General features: G+C 39.5%; 4 protein-coding genes and 1 non-coding gene across 9 annotated transcripts in view; all 5 read left to right on the top strand.

The window, feature by feature from the left end:
• The first annotated feature begins 49 nt into the window (after nt 1-49).
• On the top strand, nt 50-1,460 carry rps20 (ribosomal protein S20). The gene is given in 4 exon segments (XM_028005638.1): nt 50-256; nt 730-829; nt 1,010-1,083; nt 1,233-1,460. Coding segments are annotated over 4 exon segments (564 nt in total). The 3' UTR covers nt 1,416-1,460.
• LOC114137248 (small nucleolar RNA U54) lies at nt 871-939 on the top strand. The gene has a single exon (XR_003593963.1). It is a non-coding gene; the product is annotated as a small nucleolar RNA U54 (small nucleolar RNA).
• Nucleotides 1,461-3,022: 1,562 nt separating the features above from the next.
• The window catches only part of LOC114137105 (kinesin-like protein KIF20A), a 30,829-nt gene continuing 11,383 nt past the window's right edge, over nt 3,023-22,468 (top strand). Inside the window, exons 1-18 of one of the 4 annotated variants that reach the window (XM_028005630.1) lie at nt 3,023-3,272; nt 3,371-3,466; nt 4,443-4,562; nt 4,632-4,770; nt 4,840-5,024; nt 5,112-5,205; nt 5,427-5,573; nt 5,648-5,759; nt 5,843-5,905; nt 6,277-6,423; nt 6,512-6,683; nt 6,752-6,913; nt 7,009-7,148; nt 7,242-7,407; nt 7,586-7,697; nt 7,771-7,838; nt 7,908-8,027; nt 8,122-8,175. In XM_028005630.1, coding sequence (XP_027861431.1) covers nt 3,195-3,272; nt 3,371-3,466; nt 4,443-4,562; nt 4,632-4,770; nt 4,840-5,024; nt 5,112-5,205; nt 5,427-5,573; nt 5,648-5,759; nt 5,843-5,905; nt 6,277-6,423; nt 6,512-6,683; nt 6,752-6,913; nt 7,009-7,148; nt 7,242-7,407; nt 7,586-7,697; nt 7,771-7,838; nt 7,908-8,027; nt 8,122-8,175 — 2,175 coding nt within the window. In that variant the 5' untranslated portion in view covers nt 3,023-3,194. Of the gene's footprint in view, nt 3,273-3,370; nt 3,467-3,493; nt 3,700-4,442; nt 4,563-4,631; nt 4,771-4,839; nt 5,025-5,111; nt 5,206-5,426; nt 5,574-5,647; nt 5,760-5,842; nt 5,906-6,276; nt 6,424-6,511; nt 6,684-6,751; nt 6,914-7,008; nt 7,149-7,241; nt 7,408-7,585; nt 7,698-7,770; nt 7,839-7,907; nt 8,028-8,121; nt 8,533-22,468 lie in introns of those variants that run through there. The other 3 variants (XR_003593944.1, XM_028005629.1, XM_028005631.1) reach the window with 3 other exon arrangements.
• Nucleotides 10,448-14,785, top strand: rgs9bp (regulator of G protein signaling 9 binding protein). The gene is made up of 3 exons (XM_028005637.1): nt 10,448-10,849; nt 13,663-13,969; nt 14,379-14,785. Exons 1-3 carry the CDS (start codon nt 10,754-10,756, stop codon nt 14,759-14,761), a joined length of 786 nt encoding a protein of 261 aa, XP_027861438.1. The 5' UTR covers nt 10,448-10,753; the 3' UTR covers nt 14,762-14,785.
• On the top strand, nt 16,954-22,065 carry mcur1 (mitochondrial calcium uniporter regulator 1). 2 transcript variants are annotated; one of them, XM_028005634.1, is made up of 9 exons: nt 16,954-17,363; nt 17,873-17,989; nt 18,110-18,213; nt 19,103-19,204; nt 19,382-19,423; nt 19,582-19,653; nt 20,545-20,598; nt 20,686-20,800; nt 21,422-22,065. In XM_028005634.1, the coding sequence occupies exons 1-9, from the start codon at nt 17,081-17,083 to the stop codon at nt 21,475-21,477; spliced, it is 945 nt and encodes a 314-aa protein (XP_027861435.1). In that variant the 5' UTR covers nt 16,954-17,080; the 3' UTR covers nt 21,478-22,065. The 2 variants fall into 2 exon arrangements, with proteins under 2 accessions (XP_027861435.1, XP_027861436.1); XM_028005635.1 differs by lacking the exon at nt 19,103-19,204.

Raw genomic sequence — 22,468 nt, 5'->3', positions numbered from 1 at the left:
GTGAAAGTTGTGTTGTGGAAGTTTGACGAACAATAACGCGGGCCAGTAGATGTCACTGATCTCTAGTTAAGCGTGGTGCGAATACAGAAGAAGAAGAAGAAAAGGCAGAGACCCGGATGAAGAGAACATAAAGCGGAAGCAGGCCTCGGCTCGTCCTTTTTCCTGTGGAGCTAACCACGTTGGTAGCGTCCGTTCCTGGCTCACCGCTGATCGCTTGAATTTCTTCCGATTAAGTCGGTCAGGAATAACTAAAATGGTATGCTCTTTTTCAGTATACTCATATCTAATGTGTATTTCGTGCACGACATTTGTATAGTTTAATTTAAATCAAAAAACGATGTATTTACCACCAATAGCAAGAATTCCGCCTGGCTTCCCGCCGTATGGAATAAAAAAAACTACTTGTTCCTGTTAAACATGTCAATTAACTTGGTAAACTGATATTCAGTATTAACCTAGGGTCGCTGTTAATAATTCGGCTTAAAAAAAAATTTAATATTTGCATTCAGTTTGTAGACAATGTGATGTTTAACTTGAAGCACAAATCAAGCAAATGAAATTTTTAATGCCAAAGTTCTTCCTGGTGTGAATTGGACAATATTAAAGTCGAGAAAGTAATTATGTGACTAAAAACAAATCACTCTAAGCGCAGCTTCTTTCAAAGATTAAGGTAGAAAAAAAAATCATGTTTTTACATGTCTGAGCTTTCTTCTTCTTCTTCTACTCCAGGCTTTTAAGGACACTGGTAAGGCGCCGGTTGACACCGAGGTCGCCATCCATCGCATCCGCATCACCCTCACCAGCCGCAACGTAAAATCTCTGGAGAAAGGTAGCTGGCCTCCATTTGTTTGTGTTTTCTTGCATAAAGCTGAGCGATGAGGATGAAAACATTTGACAGTTATTAATCGTGGTGACTATATACGCTATTCTGAGCTGAGGCATTTTTTCTTAAATTTATTGGTTGTAGTTGAGTAGATCTTAATTTTATTTTTTTTATTTTTCTTTTAAGTCTGCGCAGACCTGATCCGCGGCGCCAAGGAGAAGAACCTGAAGGTGAAGGGACCGGTCCGCATGCCAACCAAGGTGCAGACTTTTCTAGATTTAAAAAAAATTTTTTTTTTTTACTTATTCTTCTCTAGTGTCACGCCACTTTTACTGAAATTTTGAAAATCTTTTGGATGTTCTAAAGCATTCTTTAATTTTTAATTTATTTTTTTTTTGCTCATCTCTAGACTCTGCGCATCACCACCAGAAAGACTCCCTGTGGTGAAGGATCCAAAACCTGGGATCGCTTCCAGATGAGGATCCACAAGCGACTGATCGATCTGCACAGTCCATCTGAAATCGTCAAGCAGATCACCTCCATCAGCATCGAGCCTGGCGTAGAGGTCGAAGTCACCATTGCAGATGCATAAGCAGTGCAGTTTTTCCAATAAAAAGAAAAACTGAAAGAAAACGCACTCGTTTCTTTGTGTGAAACTTTTTTGATAACTAGGAATCCTTAGAAAATAAAGAAATACTGATGAGTATGAAAGTATTCAAACTGTAACTTTCAGACTGGCTCAGCAGTTGAGCATAAAGGCCGATTTGCTAACACATGTGGGTGGAAGTGGCTTTAAGGAGATAAGAAATTAACATATAAATCTGGGAATACTGTTTTCAAGGTATTTCATTACACTAATTTAAGTATTTGAAACTAGAGCTCCCAGGTATTGAAAACCAATAATTAAGGTTCTTGGAGAATTGACATAAAGCACAGGTGTCAGACTCTGGTCCTAGAGGGCCACTGCCCTGCAACTTTTAGATGTGCCTCTGCTGCACCACCTGAACAGAATAATTAGATCGTTAGCAAGGCTCTGGAGAACTGATCTACACAAGTAGGAGGTAGTTAAGTAATTTCATTCCAGTGTTTTGTACCTGTGGCACAACTAAAAAGTGCAGGACAGTGGACCTGGAGGACTGGAGTTTGACACACCCCTTTCAGATCTTTTCATTTAATCTTCATGTGTTACTATTGAAAAGTTTGAGGATTCATAGTGAAAACAAGCAAATCCAAAGGATAGCCATTAAACAAAACCCAATGAATGGCAAAAAAAAGAAAAGAAAAGATGGGTTTATTAGATTAACAAGACTGTAGGTGAAATAAAATAAGAATTGGAAGAGATTAAAACTTGGAACATACAGGACTTTTACACTTGTTATACAAATGCATAACAGAGGCAAATGTGATCACTGCAGTATATGAAACCACAGAACATGTTATCTGAAATATAACATGTTTATATTCTGAAATATAAAGAGAAGATAGGAGGAGAAAATCTGAAAAATAAGGCAAAGTTTAGTATAGATGCAGTGGAAAAAGAATCATTCTAATTTGAGGTTTCCATTACCTTCTAAATGAGCCAATAAATGGTTAAAATGTATCACATAATCATACAAATTTACAGAGGTGCACCTATAATATGAGCCCAGATAGAAGTCAACTGTTAGGCCCGCAGTAATAGTCTTCCACCTGTGGAATCATTCAATTATATTTAGAAATGTATGGCATTATTAAACAGAGTTTATAGAACATTGTTTATTTGAATTATCAATGTGGCAAATAATTAGCAACCAGCAGGGCTATCTGAGGGGTGGGTGTGGATAGAAAGCAACTTTAGACAAATTCACGGCCGCTGACTCAAAAACTATAGTACGTGCGTTGATTATCATGTGACCATTACGCAAATCTTTACTTTTTGAGATCAAAATGCTAAATGACAAGAAGAAACAAAGACAATCTGTCGAATTTATTAAAGTTCAGTCAGTCTTCGGAAGAAAAAGCATGATTATCAGAAATAAACAAAAGGCGCTTGCTTTGATGAGTAATCTCCAACTAAGGTGTTGCTTTTCAACTAAAACTCCTCCTTTGCTTGTTCCTCATCAGTTCTGGCCGAGTCATTCGCCAGTTGACTGTTAAGGAATGGACCTCAGTGCCGGAGCAGAACCCTCCTCTGTAACTGGTCCCACAAGATGATGATGTGGGCAGGCTCGCACCTGCTTCCAATAAAAAGTGATCACATGTCCCTTGACACATTTCACCAGTAGATCTTTTTGCAGGTAGTGGCAGAGTGGAAGCTCATTTCAGGCTGAAAAGTATTAGGGTTCTCCTTGAAATCAAAGCTTTTCCTCAGTAAGAGTTTGATTTCACCAAAATGGAAAGTGAGGACATGCAGTCTGTTGACATGGATCTGACTGGGGAGTTTTCTGTCTTCAGTCCTTCGCTCCAACAGGTAAGGCTTTTCGTAGCCTATTTCTGCTCCAATCAAATCACTTTAGACCGATAACGATGCCATTCTACCTGAAACGTATGTTCATTTTTCTTGAATAGGCTGTGATGTCTTTTGGCGCCGAGCAGCAGATGATGCAAATTTACCTCAGAGTTCGGCCCTTTTCCAATGAGGAGCTCTCTGGCAACGAGGATCAGGTGCAGTTCAGGGCTCGAGTGACCTTTTCATCTTAGTTCACATCCAAAGACAGTTTAACTGGAGTCCGTTTACTGCCAGAGTTTTAGTTTGCCTGCCTTCTTGTCCAGCCAAGGCAAAGGATTTGATGACTCGCATGTTGCATTAAAGCTGCGTGAATACAGAAGAAATGAAAATTGCTTAACCAAGTGGAGATGCAGACAGATGCTGAGAGATGTAGTCGGTGAGGCAAAAAGTGGGTATGAATTGTTTGCAACGCATAGAGGGCGCCAGGCTGGAGGGGGCGCCAAATAAATGGTAAAATAATTATTTTAGGTCTGCATTTTCTGTATTTAACAGCAGCTTGTGCATTGAAAACTTCCAGATGAGTGCCTATAATGTGTGTGCAAGCACCTCAGAAAGTACCTTATTGTGCCCCTATGTAGGCATAGCTATAGGATTGGCCCAATGACTGAGCCATGTGGTACTCCACAAGTAACCGCTACATAATTTGTCATTAACATAACACACTGGAATGTTATCAGACAAATATGATCTAAACTAATCTTGTGCTGTAGGTCCTGACAATGATTTCAAGAATTTGTAGAAGAGTCCTGTCATCTACTGCATCAAATGTAGCGCTGAGATCTAACGGTAAAAGTACAGATACAAGTTCAATACCTGTGGACTCTTCAGTCCCTTGTCTGGTCGGTCGAAATGAGAAGCCACTGATGAGGAAAGGCGAGAATTTCATTGGCGACTTTCACCAGTGCTGTTTCAGTGTTAGAATGGCTTCTATCTTCTAAAGGAAGCTCTTCAAACAGGTCATTATCATGGAAATGGTCACAAATATGATTAGAAACCATTTTTCCCCCTTGAGTTTAAGATACAATTGAAAGACTGGGCAATTGACTGGGCCCGTAAGTTATCGAGGCATCTTAAGTAAAGCTTTAATTTTAAATTGTTAAACCGACCCATACCCCTTTTGTCTCTTGTCAGGACTGTGTTGTGATTGACGATGGCCAGACGGTGACTCTGAACGCACCAAAGGGATCAGCCACCATGAAGAGCAGCGAGAAAGGAGTTGGCTTGTCGATCCACAAGTTCTCCTTCTCAAAGGTTTTAAGCAAACTCCGCACCTCTTTCAACATCTACGCATCAGACTTGCCTTCATTTTGCTGCTTTTAGGTTTTTGGACCCCAGACAACACAAGGCGAACTCTTCGAGGACACGGTGAGAAGCCAAGTGTTTGATTTCTTGGCAGGAGAAAATACTTTGATATTCAGCTATGGTGTAACCAACGCTGGGAAAACCTTCACAATCCAAGGTAAGTGTGGAAGCACCCAACCCTCTGTGAATAATCAAGTCCTAAATTCCGGCTTTGAAATCAATTTAGGAACACCAAAAGATCCGGGAATTCTTCCACGGGTGCTGGATGCCGTCTTTAGCTACATCGGAGGTCTTCAGTACGAGGGAATGGACCTAAAGCCATATCTGATGAATGGCGCCCAGTTTCTGGATGCCAACCAAGTCAAGCAGGAGAGAACTGCTAAAATGACCGTTCTTGCTTCAGTCAAAGACGTGAAACCTTAGATTTACCTCCAACTTTTTACCAGTCATCTAAAAATGTCTCGGCATCGTCATAACTTCAATGTTCTTGCGCTCCAGGAATGCGATCATCAAAGACTCAGCAGTAGTTCAGAGCCCTCAATCTCTTCAGATATCACTCTTTCATCTTTGTCTTCATCCAACAATCTGACAGGTAGAACCCAACTTGGGGAAAACTAACACTCATTAATTTGCAACTAAAAACTTTCTTTTCTTGGGCTTCCTTTAATTAAAAAAAAAAAAGACATTGGATCTTCACGTCTGGCATGAAAATCCAATGTGTGTTTGCCAAGATGATGGCAAACACTTTCTCTATTTTTTTAAAATATTATTTTTTGTCACATGGCATCTATTTTTCTTGTTTCCTCTTGGCAGAAACCAGTGGCGACCAGTTTGCCCTGTGGGTGGCGTTCTTTGAAATCTACAACGAGTGTGTGTATGACCTCCTCCAGCTGTCCCAGTCCAAGAAGCGCTCTTCTCTCCGCGTGTGTGACGACGGGGCTGGAAATGCTTATGTGAAAGGTGTGAAAAATGTAAATACAAATGCTACGTTTGACTTTTTGCAGTAACTTAACGGCTCTATATCTGATTGTAAGACCTCAAATGGATTAACATCCAGAACCTGAGTGAAGCCAACAAACTGCTCCAGTTTGGAAATAGGAACAGAAGTGCTGCAACCACTAAGATGAACCAGTCATCCAGCAGAAGGTGAACTATTAAGTTTTTCATCTATTTTGTTGGAATTGGACCTTTAATGGGGTCTGCATGTTTTCTTTCTTTCTTTTTTTTAGTCACAGTATATTCACCATGAAGTTGCTGAAGATCGATGGACAAACGGTGGAAAGGATTTCTGAGTAAGTAAGGCAGACGAGCCTCAACCAGAGGCTGTTTATTTTCTTTAATTTGACCTTGTTTAATTCATTGTTTTCTAGAAAACTTTTTTTTTTCTGAGATTTTCAATTCAAAATACAAAACTGGCCAAATTTAGTTTGGTTTCAATATAGAACAGTATTAGTGACTATTTATACATTTTATTAATTTTGCAATTCTGCTGGCTACTTTTTTTTTTAGATGCCAGACCTATACAATCCGATACTCGTTTCTTGGCCCATATCGGACTGATTTCCAATATTGATACCAGATCAGGACATCCTAACTGCTGGAATTTACATCTCTTAACATGAAAGCTGCAAAATATATTGTTTTTGGTAAATGACTTTCCCAGGTTCTCTCTCTGCGACCTGGCTGGTTTGGAAAGATGCAACAAAGCGAAGACGTTCGGAGAGCGGCTCAAGGAGGCTGGGAACATCAACAATTCCCTCCTTATTTTGGGAAAATGCATCAACTCCCTCCGTAGTGGTCAGGCTGACGGGTAAAAGGAGTTGGAAGCCGGTTGCCAACCGTTGGGTTTAAATGTACGTTTTATCTAACTCGGTCAACTTTTGTGTCCCGGTGTCAAGAGCGAAGGTTGCCTGCGTTCCGTTCCGAGAAAGCAAACTCACCAAGCTCTTCCAGGCTTTCTTCTGCGGCAAAGGTAGAGCCACGATGATCGTCAACATCAACCAGTGTGCGTCCACTTACGACGACACCCTCCATGTTATGAAGTTCTCCGCCATCGCCAAACAGGTTCAGGCAAGTGGAAACCAAGGTCATTCCCAATTCAAATGAGACTTTATGCAACCAGAGCACTTTTTCCCCAGGTGGTACAGGTGATTCCAGACAAACCTGTGGAGCCTTCAGTCCCTTGTCTGGTCGGTCGGGATGGGAAGCCACTGATGAGGAATGGCGTTCTGGAGGGCCACCCGTCCGAAGACGAGCTGTTTGAAGAGGACGATCTGGACATGTCTTTGCTTCCACAAAATGTAAAGATAACAACTAGCTTACTTCCACTATCGCATATTCTTAATGTTTGTGGCCCTAATGCAAACTCTCGTCTGCATGGGTTTCTCTTTGTAAGGAGCTTCTGAACATAATTGAAAACCTGAGAACTAAATTTCTTGCCGAGCGAAGGAAGAACCTGGTCCAAGAAATGGAAATCCGTAAAGAAATGGGGGACGCCATGTTGCAGCAGCTCCTGGAGAGCGAAGAACTCCGCATGTGTGCTCAGTGCTGTTTAGATTCATCTTGGGTGGTTCAATTATCAAGCCATTGTTTTATGAAGGTTTTTTTTTTTTTCTTTTATCCATGAAGCCGTCAGATTGAGGAGCTGAAAGAGAGTTATGCAGAAAAACTGGAGAACACGTTTGAGATGTACAAAGATGTGATCAAGGAGCACGCTTATCAGTGTGCGATGAGCAACCTGGAGGATAACTATGTGCCGCTTGATGAGTTCACTGCTGAACAGGAGAAAGCTGAGGTAATAACTTTTTTCTTTTACCCCACAGTGAATTTGAAAAGAGGGGTTTACAGAAATTCACATTGAAAGAACTTTGTAGAAGTGATCCAAACAAAAAGTCTCTTAAAAACATAAATATATGTACACACATGCAAAGGGGGTATATATGTTTGTACACTTTTTTTTTTTTTTTTGGTAGGTGCTCAGACGTAAAGTGTCTGAGTTGGAGGACTTGGGAAGATGCGTTTCTCCACTGCTGAGTGTGGATCAGTGGTGTCAGACGGAACCGTTGACGGATCCAGGAGAAACGGGTAAAAAGTTTCCCCTCTCCCATTCTGAGATCTCGAGACGCGTTGACGTCAAATTACTTTTTTGCCCACACAGACGATCGAATTAAACATCTTCGCCAAGAAAACTGCGTCCTTGAGAAAATGTGTGAGGATAATAAACAGGTAACGGTGTCAGAACCTCTCACTCTGAGACTGTTTAAACACATAATGACGTAGATGTTTGGTCTTCAGTTAATTTTATATTTGGAGAAAAGGTTGGTGGATCTTAACCAAACTCTGCACCACGTCCGGGATGATTTTCTGGAGAAATCGGCTGATGCGGAGGCTCTGCGGAAGACTGTTGACGAACAGGTGAGGCGACGTCGCCATCACGGACAGAGTTCAGAAACTTTCCACGGCTGTGGTTGTCTTTTGAGTGCAAATGTTTTGTGCTGTGTCACAACAGTCCAAATCCATGGGAGAGGTTCTGTGCCAGAACGTTGAAAAGGATGAGGAGATCGCCTCGCTTAAGGCTGAAATTGAAAAGCTTTCCCATAAGTCTCCAGTGCAGCTCAAGACCAGGACCAGGAGAGGTCTGCTGGCCAACATCAAGGAGTCCGTTTCATCCCCTAGGAGGGGTACGTCCAGCTACAGCCTTGTGAAGCCTCCCAGGACTCCCAAGTGCTGAACGTCCCCCCCATCTGGGCTTTGCATAGGTGTTTTTAAATGTTAACTTTGTATCTTAATTAGCTCTGCAAAATGTCTGAGTTTCTTGAACTGAAAAGCTCTACAGAAGGTTTCGACTATAATTCATTTCCAGATCTTGTATTTTTACACTTTAAATGTTTTTGCTTATTAAAATTCTATTGATTCTTGACATTGTAGTCATTGACTCAATTTTATCGCTTTAAAATACCAGAACACGACAATCTCTTCCAAACTGCTCTCCTCACACAAACGTCTTGCTGTTCATTAGGATTAAATTAAAACACAGGTGGACTCTGTTTATTAATGGCAGTGGGAACTCCCAGAATAATTTGACGTCAGACCAGCTTTCTAGTTCAGAAGTCGGAACATGGCGACGCCCGTAAACATTGTTTGTTTGAAATGGCTCCTAAAGCATTTTAAGCTTTTGTTAAGGAAAATGATTATTTAAGTGCTAAAATACTTACAACATGTGTAAAGGTATAGCCAACACTTTTATTTTGGAACAGTTTTCTGTTGAGCATGTGGGAGCTGACAATAGCAGACATTTAAACAAGCAGGGCTTTTTTCCTCCCCCGCTGAAGACAGAGTAATAAATTTACATTCCGATAGGGGGCAAGAGACTTCTTGGCGCCTCTCCCCGTGCCAGACAGAGATGAGCACGAAGTGGTCCGCCCTCTTACTTGGATAAAAACCAGACATCTGAGCTGCAATGAGGGGAGTTTCCAAGTTTCTCTGGGGGGCCGAAACAGGTCTCTGATTGGTTGAACTACGGAACGCCTTCGTTGCATAAATTAAAATACGGAGACACCCCTTTGTATAAGATGACGTGTAAAGAGAAAGAGAGTTTTTTCCATCTTTTCTCCACGTGGGCGCCTTTGTCTGTCTGTGTGTTTCGTGTTTGTCTTGTTATTTTGTGATAAAATGCATATCTCTGTATCTCTGCAGCTTTGTTAACTGATTCATGTGTGGTTTTGTATGAATTAAACTCTGTGATCTGTGACGTCAACACGCCTTGTTAGTTTCGTTTTACAGCTGGCCGCTGCTCGCCGAGAAGAACCCGGCTGTGTTAAGGAAGAGACGAGCCAAACGTTTTGTTCAAAGTTTTAATAAATAATTCTTCCTTAATACTTTACTTAAGTAAACATCACTTTTTAGTTGCTTCCTGTAGGCTAATTCCTTACTTTTGTTGATGCTAGCAGCCACCATATTGAAAAGCAAAGTCCGTCTTACGAATGTAACTGGGGATATTGGGGAGTTGCTCCCATTCTCTGATTGGAAAATCTGACTTCAGAGGATGTTTTTTATTTGATTTATTTTTTTGTCCTACTGGGCAGTCTGAGTTTCCCAGTACAACTGGAATGCAGCATAACTTGGTGACTTTGGACAGAGCTGTATTTTACTGGATTGTAACATAATCAGGGCCGGCTTTACACTGATTTGGTCCCTGGGCTGGATCCAGTTTTGGTGCCCAATCCTCTAAGGATATTATAGTAATTAAAAGCAGATATGTCAATGAGTAGGCAGTAACTCCATGTTACCAAAGACTGGTAACTTTGTAATTTTTAAAGACTTGAATATTGTTTGTATTCATAAAAATTCCAAAATACTAATACACCTTGCCTAATTTGGGCAAATAAGCTTTGGAATACAATGTTTCCAAAATATGTATTCATAAAAATAAAAAAAAAAAGAGAAAAATTGGGACCTTGGGCTGCTACCCCTGTAAGCCCTCTCTAAAGTCTGGCCTAGATAATCAATGTGTTGGACTAAAGGTGGAAATATTCATAAGTTACAACTCCACCACTACTTTTTGTTTTTCTTTTACTGCACACTTATTTCTATTTTTTCCAAGCAGATACGCTGTACTACGAACCCCTAGCCGTGGGACGACAGCGTGAAGTGCAGCACGTTGACCTTCACAGATGAGTGATGGAGGTGTAGCCTGCATGGAGCGCTTGAGGTAAGGGAGCCAAGCCTCCTCGGTCAGTGAAAGGACCATCGTGGCTCAGGCTGCCAGCTGCTCTCCTGTCTCTCGGTGATGGTTAATGAGATTAGCAGTCCGTCTTAGCCTGCGTCAGTGCAAAGGGGTCAATCACTGGATTATAATCTTGCTTAAGAGTTGCTTCAGTTTAATATACTTTTTTTCTCTTTATTGCTTTCACTTTCCAAAGCATGTTCAGCACGTACGATTGCACTTTATCCGCAGATGGGGGTGCTTCTCTCTGCAACATGCTTCGCCTCGGGACCGAGCGCGTCCGGGCCCTCTGGCGCTGAATGAAGCGTCTTCCAGGGAGAGAAGAGGAGCCGGGGCAGCTGGAGAAGTGAAGGGCAGTGGGGGCCGAGATCTCGCCTGCTGTGGCAGAGTCTGAGACTCTGTGCGAATCATCCCCATGCCACTTGTAAATAACAAAGTTGGCGATGACTGCGCGGCGAGCGGAGACAAGACTTTGGCCGATGGAAAGGCGCTGGTGGACTCGTTGATAAAGGTAAGCCGCAGCAGGCTTTTATTCATGCTTTTATGTCTGAAGTTAATGCTGTGACCCAGTTCTAGCGTGTCAAGTTCTACCAAAAATAATAAAGTCTTTGTGAAATTATTTTAGATGTTTGATCTTAAAACTTAGCCCCAAAAAGAATGGAAATATTTGTAAAAAAAAAAAAAACGTTTTAACATAATTTGCTATTTTAAGTGCATCCTCACTCTCTCACTATGCCCAGACATGAACATACACAAAAACAGAAACAAGTCTTCCCCCCCTGCAGCTAAAAGAGCACTCTCTTTGAAAAGAATCCCCCGGTCCAGTGCATCTTTGTGGCTCCTCTATTAGCTAATGTCATCGTCCTGCCATACAATTCTGCCCCCACACTTATCAAGTATTGAATTTTTTTTCTTTTTTTTTTGTAAACATTTTCTTGTAGTTTTGTCTATTACTTTTAAGTTTAAGCATATTTAAATAACGATTTTATATCTTCCTGCTTAAGGAAATAAATGGTGTTGGTGCTGAGACCATCTTCATGTCGCCAATAAAAAAAATATATATATACAACATAAAATTAAATTTTAAAACGTGTTACATGAACGGACTTTTCCTCTGATTACTGTCATCTCTGATTAACCATGCATTAAAATGTTACTATATTGTATGTAACATACTTTAGTGATTAAATTGAACAAAAATCGATTGTATAAATAAAGAGTTATCGTGTTGCATCACGAAAAAAAAAAAGGGGACCTCTTGTACTCTGGTCCACAAGGTTGTTTTGGCTTATCTAGAAATAGATCCACGATAATGAGATTATATCTAATATTTTTAATGAATGAAACCATGGCTGCTAATCGCCTGAGGTTGAGCTAATGGTTCTTTATAAAACCCACGAACTGTATGACGATTATCACACCAGACAAACTGTAGCTTTTTTTTCAGATTACCTAGATCCTTGGAAATTCAGTTAACCATTTTTTGTCAATGAAATGTTGCCTTTACAAGTCCAAATGTTTATAATATGTATTATAGTTTCACTGCACTGACTAAAGCTGTCGTAGGGACGTCTTTGGGACATTGGCATTGCTGATTATATAGTTGCTAAGACGACTAATAGACAACATTTAACGGAGATTAGTGATGCTGTGGTTCACGTGACGTGAAAACCCACCGCATATCAGTGCCTACCTACAGCACCTCGCAAAAATATTCACACCCCTTGAACTTTTTTTTTTTTTAGCATTTTGTCACATTACAACCACAGACCTCAGTGTATTTATTCAAGACTTTAGGTGAAAGAGCAACAGAAAGTACTGCAAATTTCCGAAGAGGAAGTAAATGAATGCACACTACTTATTTATCAAACTTCTTCGATAAAAATCTGAAAAGTGTGGCTCTCTTTGTGTTTGGAAATCGGATATCCAGAGTTCCCAGTCGGGGATGCGACAAGAACATTCTTCGTACTGAGAAGGTACGAGTTCAGCGATCAATAAGGCAGCTGCCTGTTTAAAACATAGTAGAAGTCACAATTAGAAACTCTTTACCAGCACTTCGACTGGTTTTTAGAGTTTTTTAAGTGCACATCACCCTAAAAACACCATGCCCACTGTAAAATGTGGCTGTGGCAGCATCATGTTCTCAGGATGCTTTTCTTCACGGGGAAGCTGGCCAGAGTTGATAGATGAAGATGGATGAAGACAATGAGGAAAAAACATGAATCCAGAGCTACTGTGGAGTAGTTTAGATCAAAACATGTTCTTGTGTTAGAATGGCTCAGTCAAAGTCCAAAGTTGCATAGGTTTGAAAACTGATATATATTTTTTTTTTCTCCGAAGAGTTTTTGCGGCGCTAGTGGCTCGTATTTTTTCCGACAGTAGGCAGACAGGAAGGAGGGTGAGGAGAAGACATTCGGCAAAGGTCGTCGGGACCGGGAGTCGAACCCGCGACATCCACGTCGAGGACTAAGGCCTCCAAACGTGGGGCGTGCTAACCCCCTGCGCCACCACAGCACGCCCCAAAAATTGATATTTAAAGATGTTCTCTGTTTAGTCAGACTGACCTTAAGCTTTAAAATAAAAAGCATAAATAAATTAAGAAAAACATTTGGTTTCTAGGTGTGCAAAGTTGGAGATATGGACCAAGATACAGCTGTAATTACTTAGTGGTTTGATAAAGTATGGATTCAGGGAGTATTAATACAAAGGCATGCCAGACTTCTCAGGTTTCCTTTTATAAAAAATTTTTAAAAAGACTTATTTTTCTATAAAACAATTATGAGCTACTTTGCATATTACATACCATTCTACTGAAATATATCAAGGGTTTGTGGTTGGAAATCTGGAGAAGTTCAAAAGATGTCTAAACATGGCGGCTGTTTGAATCGTTAGTTCCCAGGTGAAACAATAACTAAACCAAACACAAATATATGAACACTAATGTATACTGACATACTTTCCTGTGGAGAATAAGTTTTCTCTAATGTGAATTTTTTCTTGTTTATAATCGCTGAAATTCAGAATCTGTGTGTGTGTGTACTTGTTTTTGTTATCATAAAGGGTCCAAACCACGGGAGTCCACCACAAAGAGGGGCCCTGTGTCTTCGTGGGGCCCAAAATCCTGTGTGTGTGGTGTGACAGGAATCTTTAATTTTGTTGTCTTTTGAGAAAAAGTGCAACCAAAGACTAGGTTTGCAACAACAGTTGCTCTGTTTTTAACATGTAATGTTGTTTTATGTGCTGTCCTTGATTATACAAGTTCAAATTGAATTGAGTTGACGATATAAATCCCTCTTTTTCTTTCTCTCCCTCTCTCTCGCTCAGGTTGTGGCTTGCTACCGGCATTTAGCCTCATGTGTGGGTGGGTGCACAGACAGCCTGCAGCTCCGCGACGAGTTGAGGCAAACGAGAGAAAAGGCCCAAAAGTTGGCTGGCGACGTCTGCCACCACCTGACCTCACACCTCAGGGACAAGAGCCTGCCCGATGGACAGCGCAAGGAGATGGAGCTCCTCTGGGTGGCCTTCTCCGCCTGCCTGGAGCTGCTGCACGTTGACATGTGCAAAGTTTTGAACATCAGCGGCATTGTCTCGCTGGCCGACTCTGCGTCCCTTGTGCACACTGGCCTGGAAGGTAGGTAATAATCTGAATGCGTCACTTTCTCAAACATGTTTTGCATGTATGAGAAACCACTCAAAACACGGCTTAAACAGAGATTGGTTGAATTTGTTACATTACTTTACACTCACTGTTTGACACCAACAGTATCAAATCATCTAAGACCAAAGTTTTAGATGAGTTAACACCATTAGAGAGTGAGGATGTTAAAATGAAAGTTTCAAGTTGGCGCTTTAATTCAGATGCTGCCGTGGTAACAGCAGGAAGCTGCCGTTTAGGAGTGCTCCGCTCAGGCTTAAACATGATCAACAAGTAGTTGTTGTAAGAACAACTATTTGTTCTCATGAAAACTTTTCATAGTGTTTATGTTCAAAACAACTGTGAAAGGAAGTTAAAGCACGGTTTGTCGACCTTTGCCCCACAGGAGGATGCAGTGACGTAGCGGCCCGGGCCCTGAGTTTGCCCGACCTGAACCAGGTTCGGACGGATTCCCTCCCTGCCGGCCTCGAGAGCCAGGAGCGCAGCACCATGGAGCTAGAGATCAGCCGAATTGACCGCATGATCGATGACATGGAGATGAAAGTCAACGTGCTGCGCTGGATGGTGGAGCCCCACGGGCCGCTGTACGCAGACCCCCTCAGCAGCACTGACAGCGCCTCCATGGCTCTGCTGTCCCTTGACGAGGAGCAGCAGGCCCCCACATCTCAGCCCTTGTGCCAGCAGAGCCACATGTTTGTGCTCTTACTGCTGCTTGGTGTTTTTTTTGTAGCGTCCACTTTATCTCTCTGTATTTTCTTTTTCTCGTGAGCAAGACCTTAAGAAATTTCAGTCGTTCATCTTCTTCTGAAGGTGAGGAAAAATGACTCAACAGCTTATTTGTGTAAACAGTATACCAGACTTAATCCAGATGCAAGCTAGCATACAATTTTTTACACTACATCTAACTAAATGCTTTTTTTGATTTTAAAATAGCTTAGGACTTGATTCATAATCTGAAATTGAGTATAGGCCAGATGGTGAATTTCCCTTTTGTTCTCTGCTGCCTGAATTGATCAGTAACAGGTTGGAAAAATCAACTAGATTGTCTCCTGAAGTTGGACGTCCCCAAACGACCCTGAACACAACATCCAATATGGCTGCTGCACATTAACTTGTTAAATCAATAACACATACTGTATATGTAGCATTGTCACATTTTTTTGTAAAAATATTCCTCTAGGGCCAAAATTAAATCATCTATTATTGCTAGCTTCCAAGGCCAATAACTGTTAGCCTGGTTACTAAAACCACGTTCTATTTGTTCTCAAGTTAGACACTGTGGGTTTCTAGCTGAAAACCAAAATCAAGCGCATCCTTAAAATCTGAATTTGTTTGTCTCTAACAGCTACAAATGCAACATATCTGCTACAGATGTGCGAATTTGTGACAGTTGCATAAATAAGCTAGTTATTGATAAGAACCTTTGACAGTTTGTGTTTTGTTGAACCTTTGGTGCACATAGAGCGGTGGAAATCTATTTTTCCAAACATGTCCTTTCAATATTATGAACACACTAAATGAAGAGAAACACACAATTGACAGCTTGTGTTGCTACTAGTAGTTGACAATAAACCAAAGAGCAAATCTCACTGGAAATCCCACAGATTTTCCTGCTCCTATCTGAGCCGCGGTGCAGTTCGCGGGGATTAGATTAGATAGCATTTATTGTCATTGAACAGAATTCAACGAAATTTCCATTGCAGATGGAATATGGGATATCATTCCCAGATCCAAGTCCTTACTTTCAAATCAAACTGGAGCCAAGGTTTGGTTTTTCTCTGTTAAATGTAAAAAAGTAAGACAGAAAAACTAACATTTCTGTACATTATGCTTAATGATTTGAGAAAAAAAAAAAAGAAGCTAGAATGACACCTGCAACTTATTTTTTTTGATTGCCAATGTAAGTACATAGGTGCTTATGCTCTGTAGAGGATGTAATAATTTGTCTTTTTTGTATATAAACTGAAGGACTACAATGATATAAATACATTTACTGTGGATTATAAAAGTATAACGTTTGACAAAACCCTGTTGTCACTTTTTTTTTGTTGCTGTTGTTGCTTTTCCCAATTGAATAAGATCTACTTTTGAAATGAGGTTTCATTAAAGCAAAATAAGATAATTCTGCTGTAGATAATTCTCCTGGCATCTTCGTTTTGTTTTAATCCAGACCAGTCGGCCCAGCGAGCGCACCACCAACCAAGAGCGTTTAACATTTATGAACCTTTAAATTGTCGTACTAGCACTGGGAACATGCAACAGGATTCCTGTCAGAGAAAGAAATTTTTAAAAAGCAGTGTAAACATTGGTCATTGAGTTTTGTTATTTAATGTATTATTTTTAATTAACCAGTTACTGTTATTGTGTAGGTTTTGCAGTTCTAGACAAATTAGTAATTATTATGGGTAAGGGCAAATATGTCTCTTTGGATTTAAATGATTGCTAATGCTTGATCTATACAGGGAAAATGTACAATAGGAATATTCATTCTGTGTTGCTGTACTGTATTATGAAAGCTTCGATTTAGGTAATTCTGAAGAATTTTAGGTATCACTTCTCAGTCCCCACCTTTGAAATTAACCACATTTCCAATCTCCTCATGGTGTACAATGAAAGAAGATTAGACAAATAGTTTAGTAAATACTTTTAGCAATTTATCTGCAGAAGCGGAACCTATAGACAGATGTTCACGTCTTCTAGGCTTAGCGATCATGTTGTCCTGATGTTCTTCATGCGTTCACCTCCTGTAAGCACAGGAATTACCACATATTTAAATATGAAATATAGGTCTACATAAGTATAAATATAGCTTTCTTTGTGTTTGAAATATTGGGAAAAGTCTGGCATAATTTTAAGATACATTTGTAATCATACAAACTGCAGTTTCAAACGTCTTCGTTCAGAGCGTGTTGTGCGCTTTATTTTGACAGGCGAGGCAGGATGTTTGCATGGTATACACACCAAACTTGATCAACAATGGCTCGTTTACTGGGTGAAATGCGGCGATGACAAAACGATAAGGCGACATCAACACTTCGGAGATTTTGAACAGACGGAGGTTCAGCCTTGGGCAGGACTTTCTACACAATGACGCAAACCTTGGCCATGGTGCTGAAGCAGCAGCCGCTGAAGCTCTTCCGTCTGAACCAATCACAGAGGCGCTTTCACCCCACTACTTTAATCCACGACATCGCTGGCAGGTTTGCAGCATCGAGCATTTCCCCGGTTCTGTTGAGTCTGACAGCTGGCAGCGCCTCAGTTTTCACCGCTACATCTGCGTCTAACTGTGAGCCGCAGCCACTGACATGGAGAGGAGCTCCAGGGCGGAAGGTTACGGGTTTCTCTGCCCTGACAAACATGTCCGTACGAGGTAAAGCTGCCAGCTTCTACGGTCACTGAGTTTATTCTGGTCTAAAATGCGATAACATGCAGTATTAAGCCTACTCTGGACAATTAAAACTCCTAACACGGAAGTTTCACTTTGTTTAAAACGTAAGTTTTGAACGCGTACTGAAGGTTTTTCAAAATAAAAGCTCTTTAGGTCAGTTGAGGTCACATTGACGGCTTCATGGCATAAAGGGTTTAAAAGACATGTTTTCCGAGGTTAGCCATTTCGTGAATGCCTCAATATCTATTAGTCAGCACACGCGGGCTACTTCAAAGCCTTTTTGCTGTTTTAATATCAACCCATAACCATATAACACATTTTGTTTCCATAACACAAACTTATTGCTCCCATTCCAGGTGTGTTTGTGCAACAATTTACAAATTTACAAAACTAAATCAAATGTAAATATTCATCCACTCCTGTACCCAGCTGAATGTTAAATATAAATATAATTTTTAAAAATATATATTTGTTTTTTTCCCCCCCTTCAGAACTGAATACCTCCTCCAGGGTCTTCCAATACGATCTGAAACCAGACATACCGAAAGCCGAAGGCCGCAAGCTGTTTTTTGACACTCACGCAGTTGTGCGACTCCTTGAGGAAAATGGTTTGTTCAGATATTGCAAAACATGCAACTTGCATGTTTTTGAAGTGTTGAATTATTATTTTTTTTTAAATGTAAACCAGTAATTGTAATTTCAATTTATATATATATATGTATGATTAGGATTCAGCACTCAGCAAGCTGAAGTGTTGGTTAAAGTGCTGATCGGGACGACAAACTCCAACATGGATTTGGTTTATACTGACATGGTGACCAAAGTGCAACAGGTGAGACCCTATAAGAATGATTATGCACGCCATATTTAGCAAGCACTAAATGAATGGGTATCCAAACTTTTTGGCCAAAAAGGTCAAGCTGAAAGAAGTCTGGGGGGGGGGTCACAAACTTTTTAGTATTTTTATTTTTAATAATAATTGCAAAAACTATCTTATGTTTTCATTTTTACCTGAAAACTAAACATGACGGCAGTCACATTTCTCCAGGTAAGTGATCGATAACGCAAACAAAATGCTTTACGGGTTTGTCAGATAAAATTTTTTTATAATAATAACAACAAACTGTATCCAAATTTTTTTTCATGTTGATCATATTTTTCTACATTTTTTGTTTGTCTTTTTGGCAACCAGAACAGTATATGGCTCACTCTTGCTTCATTTTGAATAGTTCATTGAACAGGGATGCCCAAGTCTACATTTTAGTAAAAATGGTTGTTTTTACAAAAAATTTACATCCAATTAAAAGCAAAAAAAACTTGTGTTGCACCTTACATTTTCCATTTTAGTATCCTAATTTGTCTGTATTTTATTTTATTTTTTTGAAAGGCTGCATCCTAACATTGTTTTTAAATTTGTATCCACTTCCTGAACTGGCAAATCCAAATATAGGCTATTCTTGATTTCTGATCAAGGGCCACCCAAAGTCGTTTCAAGGGCCACACATGGCCCGTGGCCCGCACTTTGGACACCCCTGCAATAAGTCTTCCCCCCACCGCCCAACTTTGTGTTTATTTTTACAATTGAATCATGACTGTTTATGTTACACACACATTAAACAGAGTATAATGCCAACTAAATTTTATTGCACTGCCATGTGCACCAACGACAATCAAAGTCGCTTTTTAATTGTTCTGTGTATTTTTGTTTTGTTTTTTTACAGGAAATCATGTTGCAGCAAGTAATGTCTAAAATAGCAGTTGTAAAAAAGGACATGATTATCCTTGAGAAGAGCGAGTTCTCCACTCTTCTCACAGAAAATGAGGTAAAAAGCGATCATCGAGCTTTTTTGACCTACCTTTGTGCTCAAACCAGCTGGTTTACAACATGAACCAAAGCTTATCTTGCTTTTTTGGTAGAGATTAATCTAAATGACTGTGGAGTGTTTCTGGTCTACGTTTCTGGTCTGACAACAAATTTTTTTGTTGTTGCTATTTCTCAGAAACTCAAGATCCAGTTGTTCCAGCTCAAAGTCCAGCTGGCTGTGAGTGCTTATGTGTATTTTCTTTTTAAACCTGTTGTTTTATTAATACCTTCATAGAAACCGTGTAAAGAAAGTGGGTTTTAATTGAGTTCTTTTTAATTAAAACTCGGCAATATTTCCCCCCCTTCTGGTTTTCCCCCTCCACTCCCGCCTGGCAGGATGTGATGAACAAAGTACGCTCGAATAATATTTTGGACCTGAATTTGGAGAAAAGCCGCGCAAAAGAGCTGGTGAGTTTTACAGCCGGGTTCAGACAAATTTCTCTAAAGTATTTAGATCTATACTAAATATGGCAAACTGATTAATAATGGCACAATAGCCTGAGGATCTTTATGACACTTTAGCAACTACAATGCAGTTGCACTAAACACTCTTGGCTCTCTCAAAAAGTAGTCAGAAAATGCTGATTTCAGTCAGAGCTACGCACATCTAGACAGATTTGTAGGTGATTTAGATGATTTCCCCCCCACCCCCAAATCTTTCCCTTTGAAGGAACTTAAAATATTTATTGCATAAGAAACATTTTTGAAAAGTTACAGCAGCGTTTTCCTCATCACTGATGGAGATATCACTGGATTTGTTTATTGAGGTAAATATTCCTTTGGCTCTCAGTTATTAATGTTTAATGAAATTCTTTTAATGAAACAGTTTTTTTTCCACTAATAAATAAAGTTCATGTTGACCTTTCCCAGTATTGTTGTCTCTCTGTGTCTTAAGGATAATTGCTTTTATCCGGTTTAGCTCCGGATGTAAACACGACATTTGTTGCCAGTTAAAAACAGATTCGAAAACCTGGCCTGGACTGTGACATCAGACATGTTTGTGGTTAAAGCTTGGCATTTAAATATGGTGGCTGAACATTAGTTTTACTGCTATTTCAAAAATGTTTTTACTAATAGAGACCAGGGATTCTGCTTTCAAAGTCTGAATTTATGAGTTTTAGGCTTAAAAATTGGGTTAATATAACTTAATCCAGATCCTCGGAGCCTACTCTCTGCTCCAGGACAGATTAAAATGTCAGCATTACGTTCTGTATGTGGCAAAATTCTGTTAATTGCCCATTTATTTAATCTCGGCATGGCAGCATTAAAACATTTAACCTAAAATCTTCTTATTTCCAGAAAGCAGGACATGAGAAGAAGCTTCTGGAAACGAGAACTGAAATTCTGGAAATGGTTTGTACATATTTTAAAATGCTATAAACATGCAGTTTTTTAAAACATATTATTTATTGTATTTGTTCCAATTGCATTTTTGTGCAGACGGCAGAGCAGGATCGCCATCTAACCCAAATAAACATGAAAATAGACACTGAAGTAGCTGGTCTGAAAACCATGCTGGAGTCTCATAAACTGGATACCATCAAATATCTTGCTGGTAGGAAACTGTAATTTATTGGAGTTAGGAAAAATGTGCCAGTGTTTTGGAATCTTTCAACATAAAAAAAAAAAAAAAATCAGAAATGTTGCCATTACTTTCAATTTTCAAGAGAAGACGAGGACATTTGTGATTTGGGGAAGTTGAAAATGTCTGAGAGGAAACTCAGAAATTGTGAGATTAATCTCAGAGATTTTCTAGAAAAAACAAGGACATTTTTAAAGTTTTTAGATTTTTGAAACTCAGAAATTTCCCTGCTTTTTTCCACCTAGAAAATTTCTGAGTGTTTTTTGCCAAAAAACGCCATTGTTTTTGTTGTTGTTGTTTTTTTTGTTTTTTTTTCAACAATGGTCCTAATACACTATAGTATTCATAAGTGCTTAAATTTAAGGAACCCATTTGGGGCCTTTGGAAAATAATCTACTTAATATTTTTTTCAATAAAGTAATTATTCCAATTAAATGAATAATTTTCTCTAATCTATTTCAGTCCAACAATCTTTATGTGACCTCGTCATTGATGCAACCAGAAAAACTGTTGTACATGTAATCAGACACTACCTTCATCATGCTTTTCTTGCTCTTTAGTAATGACTTCTTCCCGTTTGTCTTTATCCTCCAGGTTCGGTGTTCACCTGCCTCACTGTGGTTTTGGGTTTTTATCGTATTTGGATGTGAGAGAAAGTTAACGACGACTACTGTCGACTGCAACGATGCCGACAGAGAAGCCAAGGAACTTATACCAGCTAAAGAGCAGCGGTTTCATGACGAATCTCAATTATGTCATTTCATTCCCATTATTATTTTTTATTTATGGACAATCCAAAAATTGTGGCGTCTAAAAAAAAACAGTTCTTATTTTTACACTTTTTGGTTTCAGTTAATAACATATTCTCTTTCTTTCACTAATACTTTGCATTTCCTACCTGTAAAAACCAGTTGTGTGTTACTTACAATGGTTTTAAGTTTCTCTATTGATAGATACATTTATTTCCTACCAGTATTTGTTCATAATGACGGCTTATTTCCTCTGCACACTCAAGACGACAAAAAGAACTCAAATGATATTGTGATGTACTGAAAGTACAAGAAATTTCCACATACCTGTAACTGAATAGTGATGAACCCTTAGTAATATCATTATTTTGTTTTAGTGAATCTCATCTTATCATCAGTAAAACCTTTTGATGATTATAAATGTATTATGAGTAGGTGCATATTAGTTATTCTGCTGGTAGAAGTTGTACTTTTATTTTAATTTTATTTTAAAAAGATTTTCAACAAAGCCAATTCTTTAATCGAATCATTTTAAAAAGTAAGTATATTTTTGTACCCCAAACATGTTTTTATGCATATCACACTGTATATGTTATAGTACTAAAGTCTGTTGAATTAATTTTCTGATGATGTTTATTTAATTAAAATAAAGTTGCAATTGACCAAACTCTGGTGGTGTTGCGCATGAGTTGTGGAAATGCTGTACAGTATAAATACTTTTTTTGTCAAGTATGGCGGAGCTTGGAAAGCAATATTTCGATAATTATCCATGTAGACTAGAAGGTCTCACGTGTTTGCACAAATAAACACGCAAAAACGGACTTCATGGCTTTACTAATCAAATTGGTTCAATGTTAATTGGTCCTTGGGTGACTTTCTACAACTTCCCACT

This window comes from Xiphophorus couchianus, chromosome 21 (assembly GCF_001444195.1).
Source record: "Xiphophorus couchianus chromosome 21, X_couchianus-1.0, whole genome shotgun sequence".
NCBI lineage: Eukaryota > Metazoa > Chordata > Actinopteri > Cyprinodontiformes > Poeciliidae > Xiphophorus > Xiphophorus couchianus.
Note: the sequence above shows the minus strand (reverse complement) of the source record. Positions and strands in the feature narration are given on the sequence as shown.